This window comes from Somniosus microcephalus, chromosome 4 (genome assembly GCF_052327205.1).
Source record: "Somniosus microcephalus isolate GS21.2 chromosome 4, FLI_Smic_1.0, whole genome shotgun sequence".
NCBI lineage: Eukaryota > Metazoa > Chordata > Chondrichthyes > Squaliformes > Somniosidae > Somniosus > Somniosus microcephalus.
In genome coordinates, this window is record NC_140990.1 from 322,006,091 (window position 1) to 322,028,579 (window position 22,489).

Sequence of the window (22,489 nt, forward strand, 5' to 3'; positions counted from 1 at the left end):
GTATCAGCCTGGTGAATCTCCGCTGCACTCCTTCCATGGCAAGAACGTCCTTCCTCAGATAAGGCGACCAAAACTGCACACAATACTCAAGGTGCGGTCTCACCAAGGCCCTGTACAACTGCAGCAAGACATCCTTGTTCCTGTACTCGAACCCTCTTGCTACGAAGGCCAACATACCATTTGCCTTCTTAACCGCCTGCTGCGCCTGCATGCTTACCTTCAGCGACTGGTGCACAAGAACACCCAGGTCTCTGCACTTCCCCTTCTCCCAATCTATTGCCATTCAAATAATAATCTGCCTTCCTGTTTTTGCCACCAAAGTGGATAACCTCACATTTATCCACATTATAGTGCATTTGCCATGTTTCTGCCCAATCACCCAACCTGTCCAAATCGTACTGGAGTTTCACGACATCCTCCTCACAGCATACCCTCCCACCCAGCTTTGTGTCGTCTGCTGATGGCCATCATGGAAATATAGCTCAGAGAAGGCTGAGGGAAGTTAAGGTGGAAATCGCAGAGGTACTGGCCATAATCTTCCAATCCTCCTTAGATACAGGACTGGTGCCAGAGGACTGGAGAATTGCAAATGTTACATCCTTGTTCAAAAAAAGGGTGCAAGGATAAACCCAGCAACTACAGGCCAGTCAGTTTAACCTCAGTAGTGGGGAAGCTTTTAGAAACAATAATTAGGGACAAAATTAACAGTCACTTGGACAAGTGTGGATTAATTAAGGAAAGCCAGCACGGACTTGTTAAAGGCAAATCGTGTTTAACTAACTTGATTGAGTTTTTTTGATGAGGTAACAGAGCGGGTTCATGAGGGCAATGCGGTTCATGTGGTATACATGGACTTCCAAAAGGTATCTGATAAAGTGCCACATAATAGGCTTGCCAGCAAAGTTGAAGCCCATGAAATAAAAGAGACAGTGGCAGCATGGATACGGAATTGGCTAAGTGACCGTAAACAAGAGAGTAGTGGTGAACGGTTGTTTTTCGGACTGGAGGAAGATACACAGTGGTGTTCCCCAGGGGTCAGTACTAGGACCACTGCTTTTCTTGATATATATCAATGACTTGGACTTGGGTGTACACGGCACAATTTCAAAATTTGCAGATGACACAAAACTTGGAAATATAGTGAACAGTGAGGAGAATAGTGACAGACTTCAGGAAGACAGACAGGCTAGTGAAATGGCTCAACGGGCCGAATGGCCGCCTTCTGTGCTGTAACCATTTTATGATTCTATTCTATGACCAAGGTCACACATGACCTTAGTGTAAGTTACCGAAGGGCTGAGTGGTACTGTACCTGTGCATGAATCATTTCCAGAAGACGGGAGAAAAAGGGCAAGGATCAGGAGTAAAGAGAAAGAAAAACAGCCATCTCAGAAGTAGATTCTTAACATACTTTAAAACGACATTGAATTTTTTCCCTCCCTCACCAATGTTCTCCCTCCCCAAAGGAACCAACTCTCAGCTGGATCCAAAGCTGCCAGATGCTGTTGTGCGGGAGTATGAACAATGGCAGACTATTGGACCACGGGGAGGGCAGCGGTGTCAACGCTGATCCTGTCTTCACCGAATATCCAAGTGGTGAATGGATAACCACCAGGAGCGGGATCTTTGACTGATTCTCCCACCACCTCCCCAGCCCAATGGAAGAGGCCATTACCACCATCCAAGCTGTGATCAGTGCCCTCAGCACGAACCAAACACCGAACCTGCAACTTTCCTGCTCAGCTGCTCAACTGGATAGATTTGCACCGAACTGAAATCTATATTTTCTCTTTAACATAGAATTTACAGCACAGAAACAGGCCATTCGGCCCAACTGGTCAATGCCGGTGTTTATGCTCCCCTCGAGCCTCCTCCCATCCTACTTCATCTCACCCCATCAGCATGTCCTTCTATTCCTTTTCCCCTCATGTACTTATCTAGATTCCCCTTAAATGCATCAATGCTACTCGTCTCAACCACTCCATGTGCTAGCGAGTTTTGCATTCTATCCACTCTCTGGGTAAAGAAATTTCACCCGAATTGCTTATTGGATTTATTAGTGACTAACGTGTATCACCTCTAGTTTTGGATACCCCAACAAGTGGAAACATCTTTACCCCATCAAACCCCTTCATAATATTAAAGGCCTCTATTAGGTCACCCCTCGGCCAACATTCCTGTTAAGCTGGGTGTATGCCGCTCACCCGGCTTTACAATGGTAAAAACCGCACACGTGAGAAAAACTGAATGGGTCACGGAGCCCGTTGAAGGGGGCTACGTAGCCCCCCCCCCCCCCCCCCCCAAAATGAGAGGGAACATTGACCCTTAGCCTTCTCTTTTCTAGAGATAGTGTATGGCTTTCATTTCTCACACACAGGAAAGTGATCACACACGTTTAAAAAAAACAAACGCTGAAATTAACTGCTGCTTTCCTTTTTTAAAAAATATATAAACATGTTGTTTCCCTTCCCCCATGTGACATATGGTTATGAGGCCAATAAAGCAGTGGGGAAACTCACTGCGTGCGTGAGAGAAAGAGCAAGGGTACGGAATGCAAGTTGTTAATATTGTGCAACAAAACAGTAGCATGTACGAGCAAGAGAACGCAATGCTGATAAAGAGCACATGCACGAGACAGACAGTGGACGAGGGGAAATTCCCCCTTTGACCTGCCAACTGTGCAATTTCCAATAAACCTTGTAATTACTCTATGCCGTCACTATCTTAAATCCACACGACGTGACATTTGATCGCACAGTAAATTGTTAAGTGCCCACCTGACATTTCCGCATGGAATTTTGATACCGTGGTGTATTTGAAAAAAAAATTCCTGTAGGAACTGCCATGTGATTCAGCCCTGCACGTGTCACGAATGTTAAGCTTCAATGTACTGCAGCTTCAAAAAAGGATTAGTAGACTGGAGTGATTCACTTGTCTTAGGTAACAGTGGAAGTGCAGAGCAGCAAAATAAACTTCGATAGAGGGATTGAGCCAGACTGAATTCACCAACTTAAATGAGGCAAACAAGTTTTTGCTGTTTAATCTTCCTTTTTACCGCCAATTTTTCTCTCCCCATCCCTCCCGAAAGCGTTGGCTTGTTGCTGGGGGAGGTAACAACCAATGCGCCCTTTAATTTATTTTTGGGTGTGCAGCCCCTTTAAGGGACTGTGTGGCCCATTCAAAATACTGCGCACGCGTGGTTTTTCACTATTTAAAAGCCGGCTGCGCGGACGCTGCAGAGCGTCGCGCAGCCTCTGGTCACAACTCCACAGATGAAAGGTGCCATCTGTTACCTCAGCCAAGTGGGCATTCTCCACCTGTGAATCGAGCCCTTTGGGGTACCACAGGGATCGGTGCTGGGGCCTCAACTATTTACAATCTGTATCAATGATTTGGATGAAGGGACCGAGTGTACTGTAGCCAAATTTGCTAATGATACAAAGATAGGTGGGAAAGCAAGTTGTGAGGAGGACACAGAGTCTGCAAAGGAATATAGATAGGTTCAGTGAGTGGGCAAAACATTTGGCAGATGGAGTATAATGTTGGAAAATGTGAGGTCACCCACTTTGTAGGAAAATAAAAAAGCTAATTATTATTTAAATGCAGATTACAAAATGCTGCAGTACAGAGGGATCTGGGGAAACCTTGTACATGAAACACAAAAAGTTAGCGTGCAGGTACAGCAAGTAATTAGGAAGGCAAATGGAATGTTGGCCTTTATTGCAAGGAGGATAAAAGTAGGGAAGTCCTGCTACAACTGTACAGGGCGTTGGTGAGACCACACCTGGAGTACTGCGTACAGTTTTGGTCTCCTTATTTAAGGAAGGATATACTTGCATTGGAGGCAGTTCAGAGACGATTCACTAGGTTGATTCTGGAGATGAAGAGGTTGTCTTATGAAGAAAGGTTGAGCAGGTTGGGCCTATACTCATTGGAGTTTAGAAGAATGAGAGGGGATCTTATTGAAACATACAAGATTCTGAGGGGGATTGACAGGGTAGATGCTGAGAGGATGTTTCCCCTCGTGGGGGAATCTAGAACTCGGGGGGCATAGTTTCAGAACTAGGGGGCACACATTTAAGACGGCGATGAGGAGGAATTTCTTCTCTCAGAGGGTCGTGAATCTTTGGAATTCTCTCCCCCAGAGAGCTGTGGAGGCGGAGTCATTGAATATATTCAAGGTGGAGATTGACAGACATTTGAACTACAGGGGAGTCAAGGGTTATGGGGAGTGGGCAGGAAACTGGAGTTGAGGCCAAGATCAGATCAGCCACAATCTTATTGAATGGCGGAGCAGGCTCGAGGGGCCAAATGGCCTACTCCTGGCTCCTGTTTCTTATGTTCTTACGTTTTTAATCACAGGGACTTTGTGGCTGACCTGATCCGGTCCATACCAGATGCCCGCGCACTCTCAGGTTCCAGTCGGAGCCACTGAATAACGAGCTGGAGCGGGAACCCTGGCCAGTTTTCCCCCTCACGAGCCCATCCACATGCGCTTAGGTAACGCCTTTAAGTTAGCAAAACATCCTAGCCTGTTTCACAGGGTGGGAAATTGCACATGGAGTAGGAGCTGTGGGGGTGGGGGGTGGGGGGAGGAGGCCGAATTAGGGGAGGTGAGTGAAAGCATGATGAACGAGGCTATTGAAGGTGGGGCAGGAGAATTCCAGGGTGCATAATGTTAGTTTGGAGTTGAATATAAAAAGACAGAACTTGCACTTATTTAACACCTTTCTCAACCTCAGGACGTCCCAAAGCGTTTTACAGCCTATGGAATACATTTTGAAGTGTAGTCACTGTTGTAATGTAGGAAACACGTCAGTCTGATGTTTGTCACAGCAAGCTCCCACAAACAGCAATAGGATATTAACCAGAAAAGTGATGTTGATTGAGGGATAAATATTAGCCAGGACACCGGGGAGAACTTCCCTGCTCCTCTTCAAAATAGTGCCAATGGATCTTTTATGTCCACTCAAGAGAGCAGACAATGCCTCGGTTTAACGTCTCATCCGAAAGACGGCACCTCCAACAGTGCAGCACTCCCTCAGCACTGCACTGGGAGTGTCAGCCTAGCTTTTGTGCTCAAGTCCCTGGAGTGAGACTTGAACCAACAACCTTCTGACTCAAGAGGCGAGGGTGCTGCCCACTGAGCCACAGCTGACACTGTGAGCACGGAGGACACTGTTACCCTTACTGCGTCCTGTTTGAGAGCAGCTAATTCAGCACAGGTCAGGAAGTGGGACATTCCTAATTGCTTCTGTTCAGCTACTCACTGCCTTGGTTAGATCAAGGGGGACCCCTGACAGAGCATTCTAGCCAGCCTGAAACGACCCGGATCCTTTATTAGCGCAAGACCCTATTCACGTAACTGGTTTATTGGCAAAGAGAAATGGGCCTAATGGAATTGTTATCGACAGTCATTTGGAAAAAGAGGGAAAGTGAACAAAGCAGCAGAAAATGCATCGATTGTTGGCACGGTTTACTAGATGTGCACGAACAGCATTAGAAAAAAGCATTGTTTTGTTCCATTAACACGAGCTGATCAATATGTACTCTGCAAAGCAAGGTTGTGCAGAAACATAGGTCAATACCACATCTCATCATTTTCTATTTAGGTAATTCTGGATTTAGCCATTTAAAAATGGAAATTCTGGAACTCACTGAGGGAGGTGATTTTAGCGCATTGGCAAAAAGGGTTAAATTAGGACAGGTTGTAGAGACTCTGCTTGTATTCCCTGGAGTATAGAAGATTGAGGGGTGATCTAACTGAGGGACGATCTAATTGAGGTGTTTAAGATGATTAAAGGAATTGATGGAATCAATAGAGAGAAACTATTTCCTCTGGTGAGGGGAGTCCAGAACATGGGGGCACAACCTTAACATTAGAGCTAGACCATTCAGGGGTGATGTCAGGAAGCACTTCTGCACACAAAGGGTAGTGGAAATCTGGAACTCTCACCCCCCCAAAAAAAGTGGTTGAGACTGTGGGTCAACTAAAAATTTCAAAACGGAGATTGATAGATTTTTGTTAGATAAAAGGGTTACGGAATCAAGGTGGGTAAATGGAGTTAAGAGACAGACCAGCCATGATCTAACTGAATGCGGAACAGGCTTGAGGGGCTGAATGGCCGACTCCTGTTCCTATGTTTTGCGCTCTGTTGTTGGTTCATGTGGGATTGCAAAATGGCATCATTTTCTCCAACATACAGTGATATAGCTCACCAGCTCAGTGTTGAATCATAGAATGGTTACAGCACAGGAGGCCGCCATTCGCGCCACCGAGCCTGTGCCGGCTCTCTGCAAGAGCGCTTCAGCTAGTCCCACTCCCCCGCTCTTTCCCCGTAGCCCTGCAAATTTTTGTCCTTCAGGTACTTATCCAACTCCCTTTTGAAAGCCACGACTGAGTCTGCCTCCACCACCCTTTCAGGCAGTGCATTCCCGATCCTAACCATTCGCTGCGTAAAAAGGTTTTTCCTCCTGTCGCCTTTGGTTCTTCTGCCAATTACCTTAAATCTGTGTCCTCCGGTTCTCGACCCTTCCGCCAATGGGAACAGTTTCTCTCTATCTACTCTGTCTAGATCCCTCATGATTTTGAACACCTCTATCAAATCTCCTCTCAATCTTCCCTGCTCCAAGGAGAACAACCCCAGCTTCTCCAGTCTATCCACGTAACTGAAGTCTCTAATTCCTGGAATCATTCTCGTAAATCTTTTCTGCACCCTCTCCAAGGCTTTCACATCCTTCCTAAAGTGCGGCGTCTAGAATTGGACACAATACTCCAGTTGGGGCCAAACCAGTGTTTTATAAAGATTCATCATAATTTCCTTACTTTTGTACTCTATACCTCTATTTATGAAGCCCAGGATCCCATATGCTTTTTTAACCACTTTCTCAACCTGCCCTGCCACCTTCAACGATTTGTGCACACATACCCACAGGTCTCTCTGTTCATACACCCCCTTTAGGATTGTACCTTTTAGTTTATATTGCCTCTCCTCATTCTTCCTACCAAAATGTATCAGTTCGCATTTTCTAAATTAAATTGCATCTGCCACGTGTCCGCCCATTTCACCAGCCTGTCTATGTCTCTTGAAGTCTAACACTATCCTCCTCACTGTTCACTATACTTCCAAGTTTTGTGTACATGCAAATTTTGAAATTGTGCCCCGTACTCCCAAGTCATTAATATATATCAAGAAAAGCAGTGGTCCTAGTACCGACCCCTGGGGAACACCACTGTATACCTTCCTCCAGTCCGAAAAACAACCATTCACCGCTACTCTCTGTTTCCTATCACTTAGCCAATTTCCTATCCATGCTGCCACTGTCCCTTTTATTTCATGGGCTTCAACTTTGCTGGCAAGCCTATTATGTGGCACTTTATCAAACTCCTTTTGGAAGTCCATGTACACCACGCCAACCTCATTTCCCTCATCAACCTTCTGCTACCTCATCAAAAAACTCAATCAAATTAGTTAAAAACGATTTGCCTTTAACAAATCCGTGCTGGCTTTCCTTAATGAATCCACACTTGTCCAAGTGACTTAACTTTGTCCCTGATTATCATTTCTAAAAGCTTCCCCACTACCGAGGTCAAACTGACTGGCCTGTAGTTGCTGGGTTTATCCTTACACACTTTTTTAAACAAGGGTGTAACATACAATTTTCCAGTCCTCTGGCACCACCCCCGTATCTAAGGAGGATTGGAAGATTATGGCTAGTACCTCCGCGATTTCCTCTTTAACCTCCCTCAGCATCCTAGGATACATCCCATCCGGACCTGGTAACTTATCAGCTTTAAGTACAGACAGCCTTTCTAGTATCTCGTCTTTATCAATTTTTATCTCATTCAGTATCTCAACTACTTCCTCTTTTACTATGACTTTGGCAGCATCTTCTTCCTTGGTGAAGACAGATGCAAAGTACTCATTTAGTACCTCAGCCATGCCCTCTGCCTCTATGCATAGGTCTCCTTTTTGGTCCCTAATCGGCCTCACCCCTCTTACTATTTATATGCCCATAGAAGACTTTTTAATTCCCTTTTGTTAGCTGCCAATCTATTCCCATACACTCTCTTTGCCCCTCTTATTTCCTTTTTCACTTCCCCTCTGAGCTTTCTATATTCAGCCTGATTCTCACTTGTATTCTCAACCTGACATCTGTCTTACGCGATCTTTTTCTGCTTCATCTTACTCTCTATCTCTTTCGTCATCCAGGGAGCTCTGGCTTTTGTTGCCTTACCTTTCCCCCTCGTGGGAATGTACCTCGACTGTACCTATCAAGGGTTTGCAACATGGAGGGAAGTGAAATGGATAGGGAGTCGCTTCATAGCGGCCACCTCAAAAGCAACACAGAGCAGGTCACCAGTCTCCCCTCCCTCCCCCGCCAGAAAAGACAAGCAAAGCAGGAATCTTAGAAGGAATAAGACGCTTATATATGTATATACATTTAACATCCACCTGAACAAGTGGGTCGGACCTCTCTTCAACATTGCAGCTGAAGGGAAGGTTATTTTAATAGAAGGGAATTCAATCAACCAACTATAGAGTGGTAATGGTAAAGTGGTTTGCAATTCGAACAAACGGAATACGTGACCAAACGAACGCATCAGTGAAGCCACGAGAGACGGTCCACATCTTGACTTGGTAATGTGAAGCAAACCGGATAAAATACAGGGAATGGAAGTCGTGTCGCTCCTGGGGGATAGCGACAACAGAATGACTTAAGTTCAACATGATCTGGGATTGAGAGCTACTGAGGACCAACAGCCAGGTACTTAATTTTTTTAAAAGAGCTAACTTCGAAGATATAAAGGAACAGGCTTAAGCAAACTGGTTGGAGGATGTTTTTCAACAATACTTCGACAAGAGGGAAAAGTGAGACCTTAAAGGACATAATGTTGAACATGCTGCAGGACAGATACAAGACCAGAATCGACAAACATCAGACGAAACGAGTTGACAAAATAATCAGAAGTAATATAAGCAGCAAAAACAAACTCTAGGTAAAAAGGTTTACTGGGGTGAATACAAGAGCACGTGCAAACATGCAAGATGCAGAATATTATAATACTGGAAGAGTTTAACAGTCAGAGGCAGTCAGAGGGGAGATAAAAACACTAAATGATGTAAAGAATCATTTTGAATAAATGCCATGTTTGGGAGGGAAGGGGAACTGAAGTCACTTTGAAAGGATGAGTTAAGCTGGGCTGCACGGCTGCCCGTGTCAGTATTTATTTTGAGAAAGAAAGACAAAAAGAAAAGAAATGAAAGGTAAAAAGAAAAATAAAGATAAAGAAAGAAAGACGTTCATTTCTACAGCACCTTTCACGACCTCAGGACATCCCAAAGCGCTTTACAGCCAATGAAGTATTCTTGAAGTGTAGTCACTGTTGTAATGTCGGAAACGCGGCAGATAATTTGCACACAGCAGGCTCCCACAAACAACAATGTAATAATAACCAGATAATGGCCCAGAAATTCGGGTCTCCACGGGTGAGTACGCGCTGTGTACTCACCCGTAAGCCCAATGGAAGTGCTGGTTTCGTGCATGCACTGCGCATGCGCGGGAAACCGGAACTTCCGTTCCCCTGAAAGAAGGGGTTCACAGGTCGAACGCGTGCGCCGGAGAGGCAGCGCGTGCGCATCGAACTTACATTATTTTTGCAGGTTTTCCCGGGAGGGTAAGTCTCCAGAAGTTACACTTTTAAAAAGCAGTTGCAAGGCCTGCTTTTAACAAGGTAAGTGGTGAATTAATTAAAGTTAAAACATTTTTTCCACAGGTTTATTATTTTTTAAATACTTTAAAGAAAGGTAACTTTATTTTTAGCCCCGTTAGAAAATGTAATTAATTTTTTCAAAAATTTAAATTATTTAAAAGTTATTTTGTGTAATTTATAGTTTATTTTAAAAATGTGATTTAAAAAAAAATTATTTGAAGATTTAGTGATGTTTTGGGGCTTATAGTATTTATAGGTTTGACAGGTCTTATGAATGAAGCATTCCCTGCTACCATTGGCTCTCCATGGGCCACGTGATCCCAGGGGACGCATCGAACTAATTGCGCTTAACTCAGTTTAACGTCTCATCCAAAAGACGGCACCTCTGACAGGGCAGCGCTCCCTCAGTACTGCACTGGAGTGTCGGCCTAGATTACACAGGATACACAGCACAGAAACAGACCATTCGGCCCAACCAGTGTTCATGCTCCACATGAGCCTCCTCCCGTCTTTCCTCATCGAAATCTATCAGCATAACCCTCTAATCCCTTTTCCCTCATGCTTGTCTAGCCTCCACTTAAATGGATCTGTACTATTCGCTTCAACCACTCCCTGTGGTAGCGAGTTCCACATTCTCACCACTCTCCGGGTAAAGAAGTTTCTTCTGAATTCCCTATTGGATTTCTTGGTGACTATCTTATGTTCATGGCCTCTAGTTTTGCTCTTCCCCACAAGTGGAAACATTCTCTCTCTATCCACTCTATCAAAGCCTTTCATAATTTTATAGAACTCTATTAGGTCACCCCTCAGCCTTATTTTTTTCAAGAGAAAAGAGACCCAGCCTGTTCATCCTTTCCCGATATGTATACCCTTGCATTTCTGGTATCATCCATGTAAATCTTCTCTGTACCCTCTCCAGTGCCTCTATATCCTTTTTATAATATGGCGACCAGAACTGTACACAGTACTCTAAGTGTGGTCTAACCAAGATTCAATACAGGTTTAGCATAACTTACCTACTTTTCAACTCTATCCCTCTAGAAATAAACCCTAGTGCTTGGTTTGCTTTTTTTATGGCCTTGCTAACCTGCGTCGCAACTTTTAGTGATTTGTGTATTTGTACTCCGAGATCCCTTTGTTCCTCTACCCCACCTAGACTCGCTCCCGCCAAGTGATAAGTGGCCTCCCTATACTTCCTACCAAAATGTAATACCTCACATTTATCTGTGTTGAAATTCATTTGCCAATTATATGTCCAATCTGCAAGTTTATTAATGTTCCCCTGTAACTTGTTGCAGTCCTCCTCAGTATTGAGTATCTACCCCCCCCCCAATTTGGTGTCATCCGCAAATTTAGAAAATGTGTTTTTGATTCCCAAGTCTAAATCGCTAACGATCCCGTGCTCAAGTCCCTGGAGTGGGACTTGAACCCATGACCGCGAGGCGAGAGTGCTACCCAGAGCAACCGCCGACACCTAATGGCACCAAAAACAATGTAGCACTTCATCGGTACTGCACTCGATTAGATTCCTTTCCCATTTCATACAGTGGAGGGGCCACAGGTGGAGGGGGTGGGAGGGCAGTAGGACACAGAAAAAGCAGAGAGAAATCAGGAGAGAGTCGGGTACGGTAGTCTCACTGCGGGATGCCCTCCGAAATTGCACCACTGAGTGGTGGGTCTATGAGGGCACAAAGAGGCAGGCGAGAGTTGGTCATAGTGACAAGATTGTTTGAGATTTCCTTCCTGCCTGCGGGCAGCTGGAGAAGTCGGACTCGGAGCTCTCCCTGGGCTGGCATGATCGGGATCGGGAGCTCACTTTGTGGGCTGCCGTGGGTACTGGCTCCCATTGTTGGAGCTCCAGCCCATTTCTTTGTTGTAATAAAAGAACCAGAGATGAGACCAGGAGAAACAGAGGAACATTCCAATCACCCAGCTGGAGGAAAGCTGCGCGAAGGCGAGCCGCTGAGGAAAAGGAAATAAAATGGGAGGGAAAGGAACGCATCGCTTCCGAGCCAGCTGGGATAGGAGTAGCTTCTGTACTCTCTGAGGTAGTCTGTAATTTCTGTTGTTCGGCTTGCTGGCAGACACAGGCACAAGCGCTCACAAGCTCGCCGAGAAGTTAATTCCCTTCAGGTTGGCAGCGTCATCAAAATGTCTACGAACTGCAACAAGCACTGTAGTAATGTGAATTACTACACAGTGATTTACAAACAAAGACCTGTCCCTCTGGCCACTGTTCCAGCAGGGTGAGGTTTGTCTCATCCTATCTGATGGGGTGAGATGAAGTAGGGTGGGGAGGAGGCTTGTGTGGAGCATAAACACCAGCATTGTCTGTTTCTGTGCTATAAATTGTATGTAATTCCAGTGGCCTAGAGAGAATCCCCGTTATCCAATCCCCCACAATTATAGAATAGCACAGCACAGGAGGCCACTCAGCCCGTCGAGTCTGCGCCGGCTCTTTCGAAGAGCAATCCAGTTAGTCCGACTCCCCCCGCTCTTTCCCCAAACCCCTGCAATGCCAGGTTTCTGTCCAGTAAATCACAAGTGACGAGGTTTCACTGTCCTGGCCTCACCTGCTGTGTGCTTTCCAGCACGGGTAATGATTGGGAGCAGCAACCCTGTCTGATTTTCCCCTCTTGCACATCAATGGGCGCAGAGACCAGTTGCAGTGCCCTCACTGCCACCCACCTCAGCTGAAATCAGCCACACAGTCCAGGAACATAACATAAGAAATAGGAGCAGGAGTCGGCCACACGGCCCTTCGAGCCTGCTCCACCATTCAATAAGATCATGGCTGATCATCGACCTCAACTCCATTTTCCCGCCCGATCCCCATATCCCTTGATTCCCCTGGAGTCCGAAAATCTATCGATCTCCGCCTTGAATATACTCAACCACTGAGCATCCACAGCCCTTTGGGGCAGAGAATTCCAAACATTCACCACCCTCAGTGAAGAAATTCCTCCTTATCTCAGTCCTAAATGGCCGGCCCCTTATCCTGAGACTGTGACCCCTGGTTCTAGACTCTCCAGCCAGGGGGAAACAACCTCTCAGCATCTGCCCTGTCAAGCCCTTTAAGAATCTTATATGTTTCAATGAGATCACCTCTCATTCCTGTTAACTCCAGAGAGTATCGGCCCATTCTACTCAAGGCCCCAGGTTTGACGTTGGTTTGCGCGGAGTTCCACGCTTGGGGCATTTAGCCAGCTAGCCATGGGAGTGGGGGCGGGGGGTGCCCAAGCTTATACAATTTCATGCGAATGACAAGCTGAATTGTTTTACACCAAGTTGAAGAGACAGGAAGAGTCCCTTAAACCATAAAATTACCTTTCGTTCTTCTTTAAAATGGTCGGCGGCTGCTGCGAAATGTGGGACAGTATTCTTACAGTGAGGGCACCCTAGAACAAAAAAAACAATGAAAGAGCAGTTCATAAATCACCCTGGTCACAAGTGAAAGCTTGATCTGGAAGATCGGATTAGGCCGTTAAAAGAAAGAGAGGGGGGGGGGGGGGGGGTGGAAAGTGGCTTTCATTACGTCTATCCAAGCTAGTGGTATAACAAAGGGGTGAGTATAATGCCACGTTTGTCTTTCCAAAGCCATTGTGATCAGATCCCTTCAAGTGCTATGGGGAACTACTTACTATAACATTTTATGCGCAGAAATAATTCCCATGTGACACGGCTGGAATAGATCGGCTCCAGTCTTCAGCTTTGTGTGTGGTATTAGCAGAATTAATCGGACGTGGCATTCATCCCACTTGTACACAAGGTCTTCATAGTCCAGATAAGGCTTCTTCTGATCAGTCAACAAACAAATATCGGCAACATGTGTGTGTGGATTGTGGTTTTGCTGTCACCTCTGATTGGTGGGTCACAAAGACCCAAAATATAGATGAGAATCAGAGAGAGAGAGAATCAGAGAATATGAGGAGGCCGTACGAACCATCTGGGTTATCCTTCCATAGGAAATTACAATCTCCGCCTCTTGAAGATTCTCGAGTTTGTGCCTCCACTGCCCTACCTGAAAGTCCATTCCAGGTATTGCTCACTCCGTGTGTGAAGAAGCGCTTCCTGACAGCAGTCCTGAACTTGCCCCTTTACCAGTTTGTGCCCATGTCCTGCAAGGCATGGTTTACTTGAAATAGTACTCAGGATTAACTTTTCTGTTTCACTAAGTATCTCATCTCCTCTCAAGGCTGAACAGTACAGCGTTTTTCTAACCTTTCCTCGTCTGGGTCCTCTTGACACTTGGGATCAGGGTCATGGTCCTTCATGGCACCACTTCTTGGGCTTGAATGTTTCCCCATGCGCTTCAGTGACCACAAATGAATGCAGTAGCCAAGCTACAGCCTGACCCGGATGGCTTCAGGCACGTACGGTACAATACGGCACTTTAGCTCAGCGTTTGTTAATTGCTGCTCTTCCACAGTGGGACAGGGGTCAGAACCGAGTCCACGGCCACTCCTCGATCTCTTCCAGCCCTTTCCCTCGCTATAGCCAGTAACAAAAGGTAGATGATTATGATTGATTGGGACATTCAAAGTGACAGGGCTTCAGCTTGATGCCCAGGAGCAACGGTAAGGTATGGGATTTGGGTTTGAGGGGAAACAGGTGGGGTAGGAGGAAATAATGAAAATGTACTTGGTACGAAAGAGGCCATACAAAAATCAATATATGCCAACCTGGAAAACCAGCAAAATCTGACCAACAGCTTCAGAAAAAGCACACAAATAGTCGCATTGGATTTTGTAACTGGAAACTTAAAAATAAAAGTCCCTTCACTCACATTAGAGCAAAAAGAAACATAAGTACATGAAAGTCTGAAGGGAAATCAAAATGCTGGAAGGCACCAGATTGGTGGTGTGACTCTAGGGTGTTCCAGGGACATACTCCATTGGGAAACTTTGAATTTCTACAATAATAATGGTTCATTTTAAGCATTTTTATACTGATGGATTTTTTTTTATATAAAAGGTTTTTTGTCGGATATCTGTCATGAGCAGAATATTCTTTCTTTGATGGCCGAGGCCAGCCAGAAGGACCAAAATGGTCCCTTCCCATCCTGTATTTTCCGATGTTCTGAAGTGACATTTGGATTTTCAACAGACCAACGAGGCCATGGTTTCCTCAAAAGTTACCTCAAGCCACTCTTCCAAGTCCAACCCCGTCACCATTCACAAAGGCACTCTATCCTCTCCGGTTCACAGAGGTACCGTGCCCCATCCAATGCTCCACCCTTTCAGAGGCCCTTCTGTCCGACAACCATCCCGGTTCATACACTCTTCCCACTCCCCCTCAAATCATTCTGGTTCTCTTCTTCCATTGCCCGCGCCACCCCCCTTCCAAACTGCCATTCATCTCCTTTTCCCAACCCAGTTTCAACCAGTATTCTTCCCTCCCGCCACCCCCCCCCCACCCCGCAATTCGTCGACCTCCTTCTTCCCCGCAGTTGACCCTCTAGCCTGTTTCTACCGGAGCCTTGCACGAAGTGATTCTGTCCGCAGCATTACTGTAGGTGGGTGCTCCTGTTCTTGCAAGAATTCCCACCCAGTGTACAGCAGCTGGAATCACTTCAAACAAGATCTGGCTAGGAGTGGCATTGAGGAGTGGAGACCTAGTCGGCAATGGCAGATTTGGCCTCTAAATGAATGTGGATGGTTGGCATCCATGTAAAAGTTTAGAGATTCAGGCAGAAGAATGAGTAAATAGTCAAAACAGACCAACAAGTGACGACACTTCAGTGAAATATCACTCATCATTTAGAGTGTATATCACACTATTTAGTACACTGGGTAAGCAGCAAATATGAGCAGGTATTTTTCTGTGCTTCAAATGGACCAGAAATTTGGATTACTTCTGATGGGAACTGCCAATCCAAATAATCCAGGCCAATGTGCAAGCCTCTGAACCATCAGTGCACATGGCATTCTACATCCACATTACACCAATCTAGACCATAGAACTTACCACACCTTGACATTCAACAGCATTACCATTGTCAAATAACCCACCATCAACATCCTGGGGGTCACCATTGACCAGAAACTTAACTGGGCCAGCCACATAAATACTGTGGCTACAAGAGCAGGTCAGAGGCTGGGAATTCTGCGGCGAGTGACTCACCTCCTGACTCCCCAACGCCTTTCCACCATCTACTAGGCACAAGTCAGGAGTGTGATGGAATACTCTCCACTTGCCTGGATGAGTACAGCTCAAACTAAAATCAAGAAGCGCGACACCATCCAGGACAAAGCAGCCCGCTTGATTGGCACCCCATCCACCACCTTAAACATTCACTCCCTCCACCACCGGCGTACCGTGGCTGCAGTGTGTACCATCTACACGATGCACTGCAGCAACTCGCCAAGGCTTCTTCGACAACACAGAATCACAGAATCCCCACAGTGCAGATAGAGGCCATTTCGGCCCATCGAGCCTGCACCGACACATATCCCACCCGATCCCCGTAACCCCTACACCAACACATATCCCACTTTATCCCCGTAACCCCACGTATTTAATCCCCTAACACTAAGGGTCAATTTATCATAGCCAAACAACCTAACCCGCACATCTTTGGACTGTGGGAGGAAACCGGAGCACCCGGAGGAAACCCACGCAAACACGGGGAGAATGTGCAAACTCCACACAGACAGTCGCCCGAGGCCGGATTCGAACCCGGGTCCCTGGCGCTGTGAGGCAACAGTGCTAACCACTATGCCACCGTACTGCCTCCCAAACCCACGACCTCTACCACCCCACGGCCCCGACTGCTCTCTTAGGTGGACGGAAAAGATCCCACGGCACTATTTCAAAGAAGAGCTGGGGAGTTATTCCCAGTATCCTGGCCAATACTTATCCCTCAACCAACATCACTAAAACTGGTCACCATCACAGTGCTGTTTGTGGGACCTTGCTGTGCTCAAATTGGCTGCTGTGTTTCTTACAATATAACAGTGTCTACACTTCAAAAATATTTAATTGGTTGTAAAGCACTTTAGGATGTTGTGAAGTCAAGAAAGGTGCTATATAAATGCAAGTCTTTCTTTTTAAACACAGAATATGTAGCTGTATATGGGAAGAGGGATGTCATCTCATTCACTACACTTTTACTCTCACCTCTCCAAGGCTACTAAAGGCAATGACTACATTCCCCCACCCTCTCCCAGCAGCTTTTACTCTCAACTCTCCTGAAGACAACGATTCCTTGCTTGGATTATGGCTCCACAGCAGCCCAAATGGCCACTATTCATGCGAGAGCTTCGACAAGTGCCAGCAAGCGTTTCAACTGTGGGGCAACCCCGTCCTCACTCAACATTCACACATCAATCAGCACTTCTAGCTGGGGTTGCTGGATAGCAATAAGAAGTAGGAACCCATTCCTTACCCAGGACAGAGACTAATTATAGCATGTTGGCTGTGATCAGCTCTCAGTACAGATCAGCGGGTCGAAACTGGGGCCCTTCCTTCACCGGATAGAATCCACTGAGCTATCAGTTGAATTGTCACTACGTTTTTGGGAGAACACTGCATCTCTGAACCAAGAAACAGCTATGAACTTGTGTCAAAATCAGATTTGCTGTACAGGACACTATCTGCAGCAGACATTTCAAAGCAACAGCATGCATCATGGACTCGAAAGTGCTACAAATGCAGCCAACCCAGTCGAGAAGCACCCCTGGGTGGCTGAGTCTGTACGGACGGGACCGTGTATAAAAGACATTTCTTTTTGGTGCGAGAGTCCACATTCTTTGGTTCTTTGAACTGCGAGCTCTCCGTTTGTCATCTCCTTGGCCAGATAGCAAGTGCATCCAATCTCCATCTATGACGCTCTTTAGCTGGTCAGTAAGAGACTCACGAGAGCAACAACTTGCATTTATATAGCGCCTTTAACGTAGTAAAACGGTCTAAGGCGCTTCACAGGAGCGTTTATCAAACAAAATTTGATACTGAGTCACTTGAGGGGATATTAGGGCAGATGACCAAAAGCTATAAGTTAAAGAGATAGGTTTTAAGGAGCGTCTTAAAGGAAGAGAGAGAGGTAGCGAGGCGGAGAGGTTTAGGGAGGGAATTGCAGAGCTTAGGGCCCAGGCAGCAAAAGGCACGGCCGCCAATGGTGGAGCGATTAAAATCAGGGATGTGCAAGAGGCCAGAACTGGAGGAGTAGAGATCTCTCAGAGGATTGCAGGGCTTGAGGAGGTTACAGAGATGCGGAGCGGCGAGGTCATGGAGGGATTTGAAAAGGATAAGAATTTTAAAATTGAGGTGTTGCAGGAGCAGGCCAAAATACTTGAGGTGGCTGTTTTTCTTCTCCTTGCTACTTTTCGTTGCCCTTTTTCCTTTCGTCTTCTGGAATAATTGATTCGTACAAGGATACCGTACCACTCACAGCCCTTCGGTAACTTGCGGTCAGGTCATGTGTGACCAAAGACATTGCGCACCAATGGAGCGATATTTCCATGATGGTCATCACGCCTGCCCTACAGCGCTCATCCCAGCAGGGGTCACTAGATAGTGCTCAGGAGTGGTCATTCTGGCTCGTTACTGCTTCTTTCGCCTCCTCTCGCTCCTCAGCCCAGGGAATCCGAACGCACTGTATTGCTCCCACCGGCAACCCCGTCAGAGATCAACTAACTCCACACAAACCTGGGGCTTTCCTACTCGGCGTGGCTCAGTCCCACACCAGACATACTCCTGTTCATTGATTCATCTCGCCTCTTCAGTCCCTCTTGCCCCAGGTTTTTTTTAAAAAAATTTTAAAAGCACAAATAATCATAGTGTCGCATCTTAAGAAATTGTAAAGTCTACAAGGCATGACATAAGAGCATAAGAACTGGGAGCAGGAGTAGGCCATTCGGCTCCTCGAGCCTGCTCCGTCATTCAATAAGATCATGGCTGATCTTCTACATCAACTACACCGTCCCGTGCTAGCCCCACATCCCTTGATTCCCTTAGTGCCCACAAATCTATCGATCTTGAATATACTCAACGACTGAGCCTCCACAGTCCTCTGGGGTAGAAAATTCCAAAGATTCACCACCCTCTGAGTGAAGAAATTTCTCCGCATCTCAGTCCTCAATGGCCGACCCCTTATTCTGAGACTGTGACCACTAGTTCTAGATTCCCCAGCCAGGGGAAACATCCTCCCTGCATCTACCCTGTCAAGCCCCTTAAGAATTTTATATGTTTCCATGAGATCCCCTCTCATTCTGCTAACCTGTAGGGAATACAGGCCTAGTCTACTCAATCTCGCTTCATAAGATAATCCCCTCACCCCAGGAATCAGTCTAGTAAACCTATGTTGCACTTCCTCTAAGGAAAGTATATCCTTCTTTAGGTAAGATCAAAACTGTACACAATACTCCAGGTACAGTATCCCTGGCTACAGTAAATCCTTTCTATAGGGCTGGCTTTGTGAGCTAGACTTGCAAAGTGCTTTTTAGAGAGAGAGAGCACGTTACTTTCCTCGACATGAGCGAGCGTTAATGCAAGTTAAATCAGAATGACAGTGATGGGCTAATCTAATACAAGGCATGTTTGAGGAAAAGTTCATGCCATTTAACTCAGTATGTCAATTTTAGTGTTTTTTTTTCCCTTTAGAAATACAACACATACATTCCACACCAGATTCTCCTCAGCTGGGCAGTACAACAATATCTCTCTCATATATTTGTATTGCAAATCCCCAGTGCTTCTTATTCCACATTTTTCCTCTTGCTCCCCAATAGTGGGCCTCATTCGAAACTAGTTACCAAGCTGAGTAAGGTCACGACAAAGGCGTACACGGCAACTTTTCAGCCTATTGGGTGTTTACATCTGCCTGCACCACTGCAATACACATTCTCCAATGGTGCTTAAATCACCCAGATTTCGCTGTCCTGATATTGTGCGTGCGTGCACGCGTGAGAGAGCGAGAGAAAGGCTTACTGGGGAGTGAAGCCAGGCATCCGCAGAGCAACAATTCTGGGCTGGTGCCTCGAGTCGCCCGTGCAGGCATTTGAGCAAACCGAAATTGACCTGACACTGCGCTGGAAGAAAGCCGAAACTTTCAGATCAGATGAGTGCTCACATTATACTGCTCGCAACCATGCTTGCTGGCCACAGATTGAGCTGCCTGGGAGGTCAAACAGCGGGGCATTGTTTTCGACAACAAGCCCCCTTTTCAAAAGGCGTCTCCGCCGAGAGGCTCTCGGACTCGATGCTGCAGCAGGAGCTAATTGACGCACCCAGCCTCTATTATTCCCATCTAGCAATTCCAATGATTTCTGGGTGCGCCGTCTCAACCTCGAGATAACCTGCAGCAGCCCGCGTAGAGTCCCACATATAGCTATACGGCTTCACAAGCGAGCCACACATTTCTGCTCCAGAGCAACACAATGAGCCAACTGTGAAGTCATTCAATAAAAGCAGGTTTGTGAAAAATGCCCAAGTTCCTCTAACAAGAAATTGCACAGAAACTAAATGGCCACAGCCAATTATGATAAAATGATTTTTTTTTAAAATATAGAATTTGGCTCTTGCATGAAAGGAGATTTAAGACTGCGGTTACAAACTAGTTATATCCCCGGGGCTTGAGACATCTGAGGCCATAGTGTCTGCCATTCACCTTTCAAGTCGCTTCAAGATTCAAATTCAGCTTGGGGGGAAAATAGGTTTAAGGCTTGTATCCGTTGGCAGCCACAGGCCAGCAGTGTAAACAATGGCGCTCCGGAGAAAAACACATCCCGGGATAGAGGATGCGTTTCATACTGAATCATTCTCGCCACCTTCGCCGAGTCTAACTGACGTGTGCACTGAAGCACTGCCTTCTCCTGATGGCCACTTGTCCCTTATTCAAAATAACCTGGGATTGGGTGGAAGCGGCTATTTGTGTACCAGCGCCGTGAACCAGGGATAGGAAGGTCTGTGTCCTCGGCTCCACAAACAGCAACTCCGGTGTCCGCCGTATCTCACCGAGTAGCGCTCTCGCATCTGAGTCAGAAGATTGTGTGGTTAAAATCCCACTCCAGAGACCTGAACACAAGGCCGACACTCCAGTGCTGTACTGAGGGAGCGCTGCACTGTCAGAGGCACCGTCTGCTTGCTCAGGTGGATGTAATAGATCCCATGGCACTATTTCAAAGAAGAGCAGGGGAGTTATCCCTGGTGTCCGAGCCAACATTTATCCCTCAATAAACATCACTGAAGCGATTATGACATTGCTGTTTCTGGGATCTTGCTGTGCGCCAATTGGCTGCTGCGTTACCTGCATTACAACAGTGACTACACTTCAAAAAGTACTTCATTGGCTGTAAAGCGTTTTGGGTCATCTTGAGGTCGTGAAAGACGCTGTATAAATGGAAGTCTTTCTTTCTTTCCCTGACTGAGTCCCGATGAGAATGAAGGACAGATTACCCCGGCTGCTGTTACATAGGAACAGGAGGAGACCATTCAGTCCCTCGAGCTTGTTCCACCATTCAAGGAGATCGTGGCTGATCAGTATCCCGACTCCATTTACCCGCCTTGGCGCCATATCCCTCAATACCCTTGGCTAGCAAAAATCTATCGCTCTCAGATTTAGAAATATTAATTGAACTAGCATCTACTGCTTTTTGCGGGAGTGAGTTCCACACTTCTACCACCCTTGGCATGAAGAAGTGCTTCCTAACCTCTCTCCTGAATGGCCCGGCTCTGATTTTAAGGTTATGTCCCCTTGTCATAGACTCCCCCACCAGCGCAAAAAGTTTCTCTCTGTCTACCCCATCCATTCCTTTCAAAATTCTAAAAACCTCAATGAAATCACCCCTTAACCTTCTATATTCCAGGGAATACAAGCCTAGTTTATGTAATCTCTCCTCACAATCTAACCCTTGGAGCCCCGGTAACACTCTGGTGAATCTGCGCTGTGCTCCCTCCAAGGTCATAGAACAACATAGAGATAGGAACAGGAGTAGGCCATTCGGCCCTTCGAGCCTGCTCCGCCATTCAATGAGATCATGGCTGATCTTCGTCTGAGATCATAGCTGATCTTACCAGTTCAGTACCCCGTCCCCGCCTTTTCTCCGTAACCCTTAATCCCCTTAGCCTTCAGAAATATATCCAATTCTCTCTTGAAAATATTTATTGAATTAGCCTTCACAGCCCTCTGTGGCAGGGAATTCCACAGGCTCACCACTCTTTGAGTGAAGAAATTCTTCCTCATCTCTGTTTTAAATGATTTGCCCGCTATTTTTAGACTGTGGCCCCTGGTTCTGTGCTCCCCGGCCATTGGAAACATTCTCTCTGAATTCAGCCTGTCCAGGCCTGCCATAATTTTATATGTTTCGATGAGATCCCCTCTCAATCTTCTAAACTCCAGTGAGTACAAGCCCAAACTATTTAATCTCTCTTCGTAGGTCATTCCCGCCATTCCAGGTATCAGCCTGGTGAATCGCCGTTGCACTCCCTCCATGGCAAGAACATCCTTCCGCAGATGTGGCGACCAAAACTGTACACAATACTCCAGATGCGGTCTCACCAGCACCTTGTACAGCTGTAGTAAGGTATCCCTATTCCTATACTCGAACCCCCTTGATATGAAGGCCAACATACCATTTGCCTTCTTGATCGCCTGTTGCACCTGCATGCTCTCCTTCAGTGACTGGTGCACAAGAACACCCAGGTCCCTCTGCACTTCCCCATCTCCCAATCTATTGCCATTTAGATAATAATCTACCCTCCTGTTTTTACCCCCAAAGTGGATAACCTCGCATTTATCCACATTATAGTGCATCTGCCACGTATCCGCCCATTCCC

The 22,489-nt window shown here is 46.3% G+C and overlaps 1 protein-coding gene across 2 annotated transcripts in view; it reads right to left on the reverse strand.

The window, feature by feature from the left end:
* pdia5 (protein disulfide isomerase family A, member 5) overlaps positions 1-22,489 on the reverse strand; it is a 146,459-nt gene that overhangs the window by 11,809 nt on the left and 112,161 nt on the right. For both annotated transcript variants that reach the window (XM_085986830.1, XM_085986831.1), the window contains exon 15: positions 13,043-13,113. In XM_085986830.1, the coding sequence (XP_085842956.1) occupies positions 13,043-13,113 (71 nt within the window). The remainder of the gene's footprint in view (positions 1-13,042; positions 13,114-22,489) is intronic.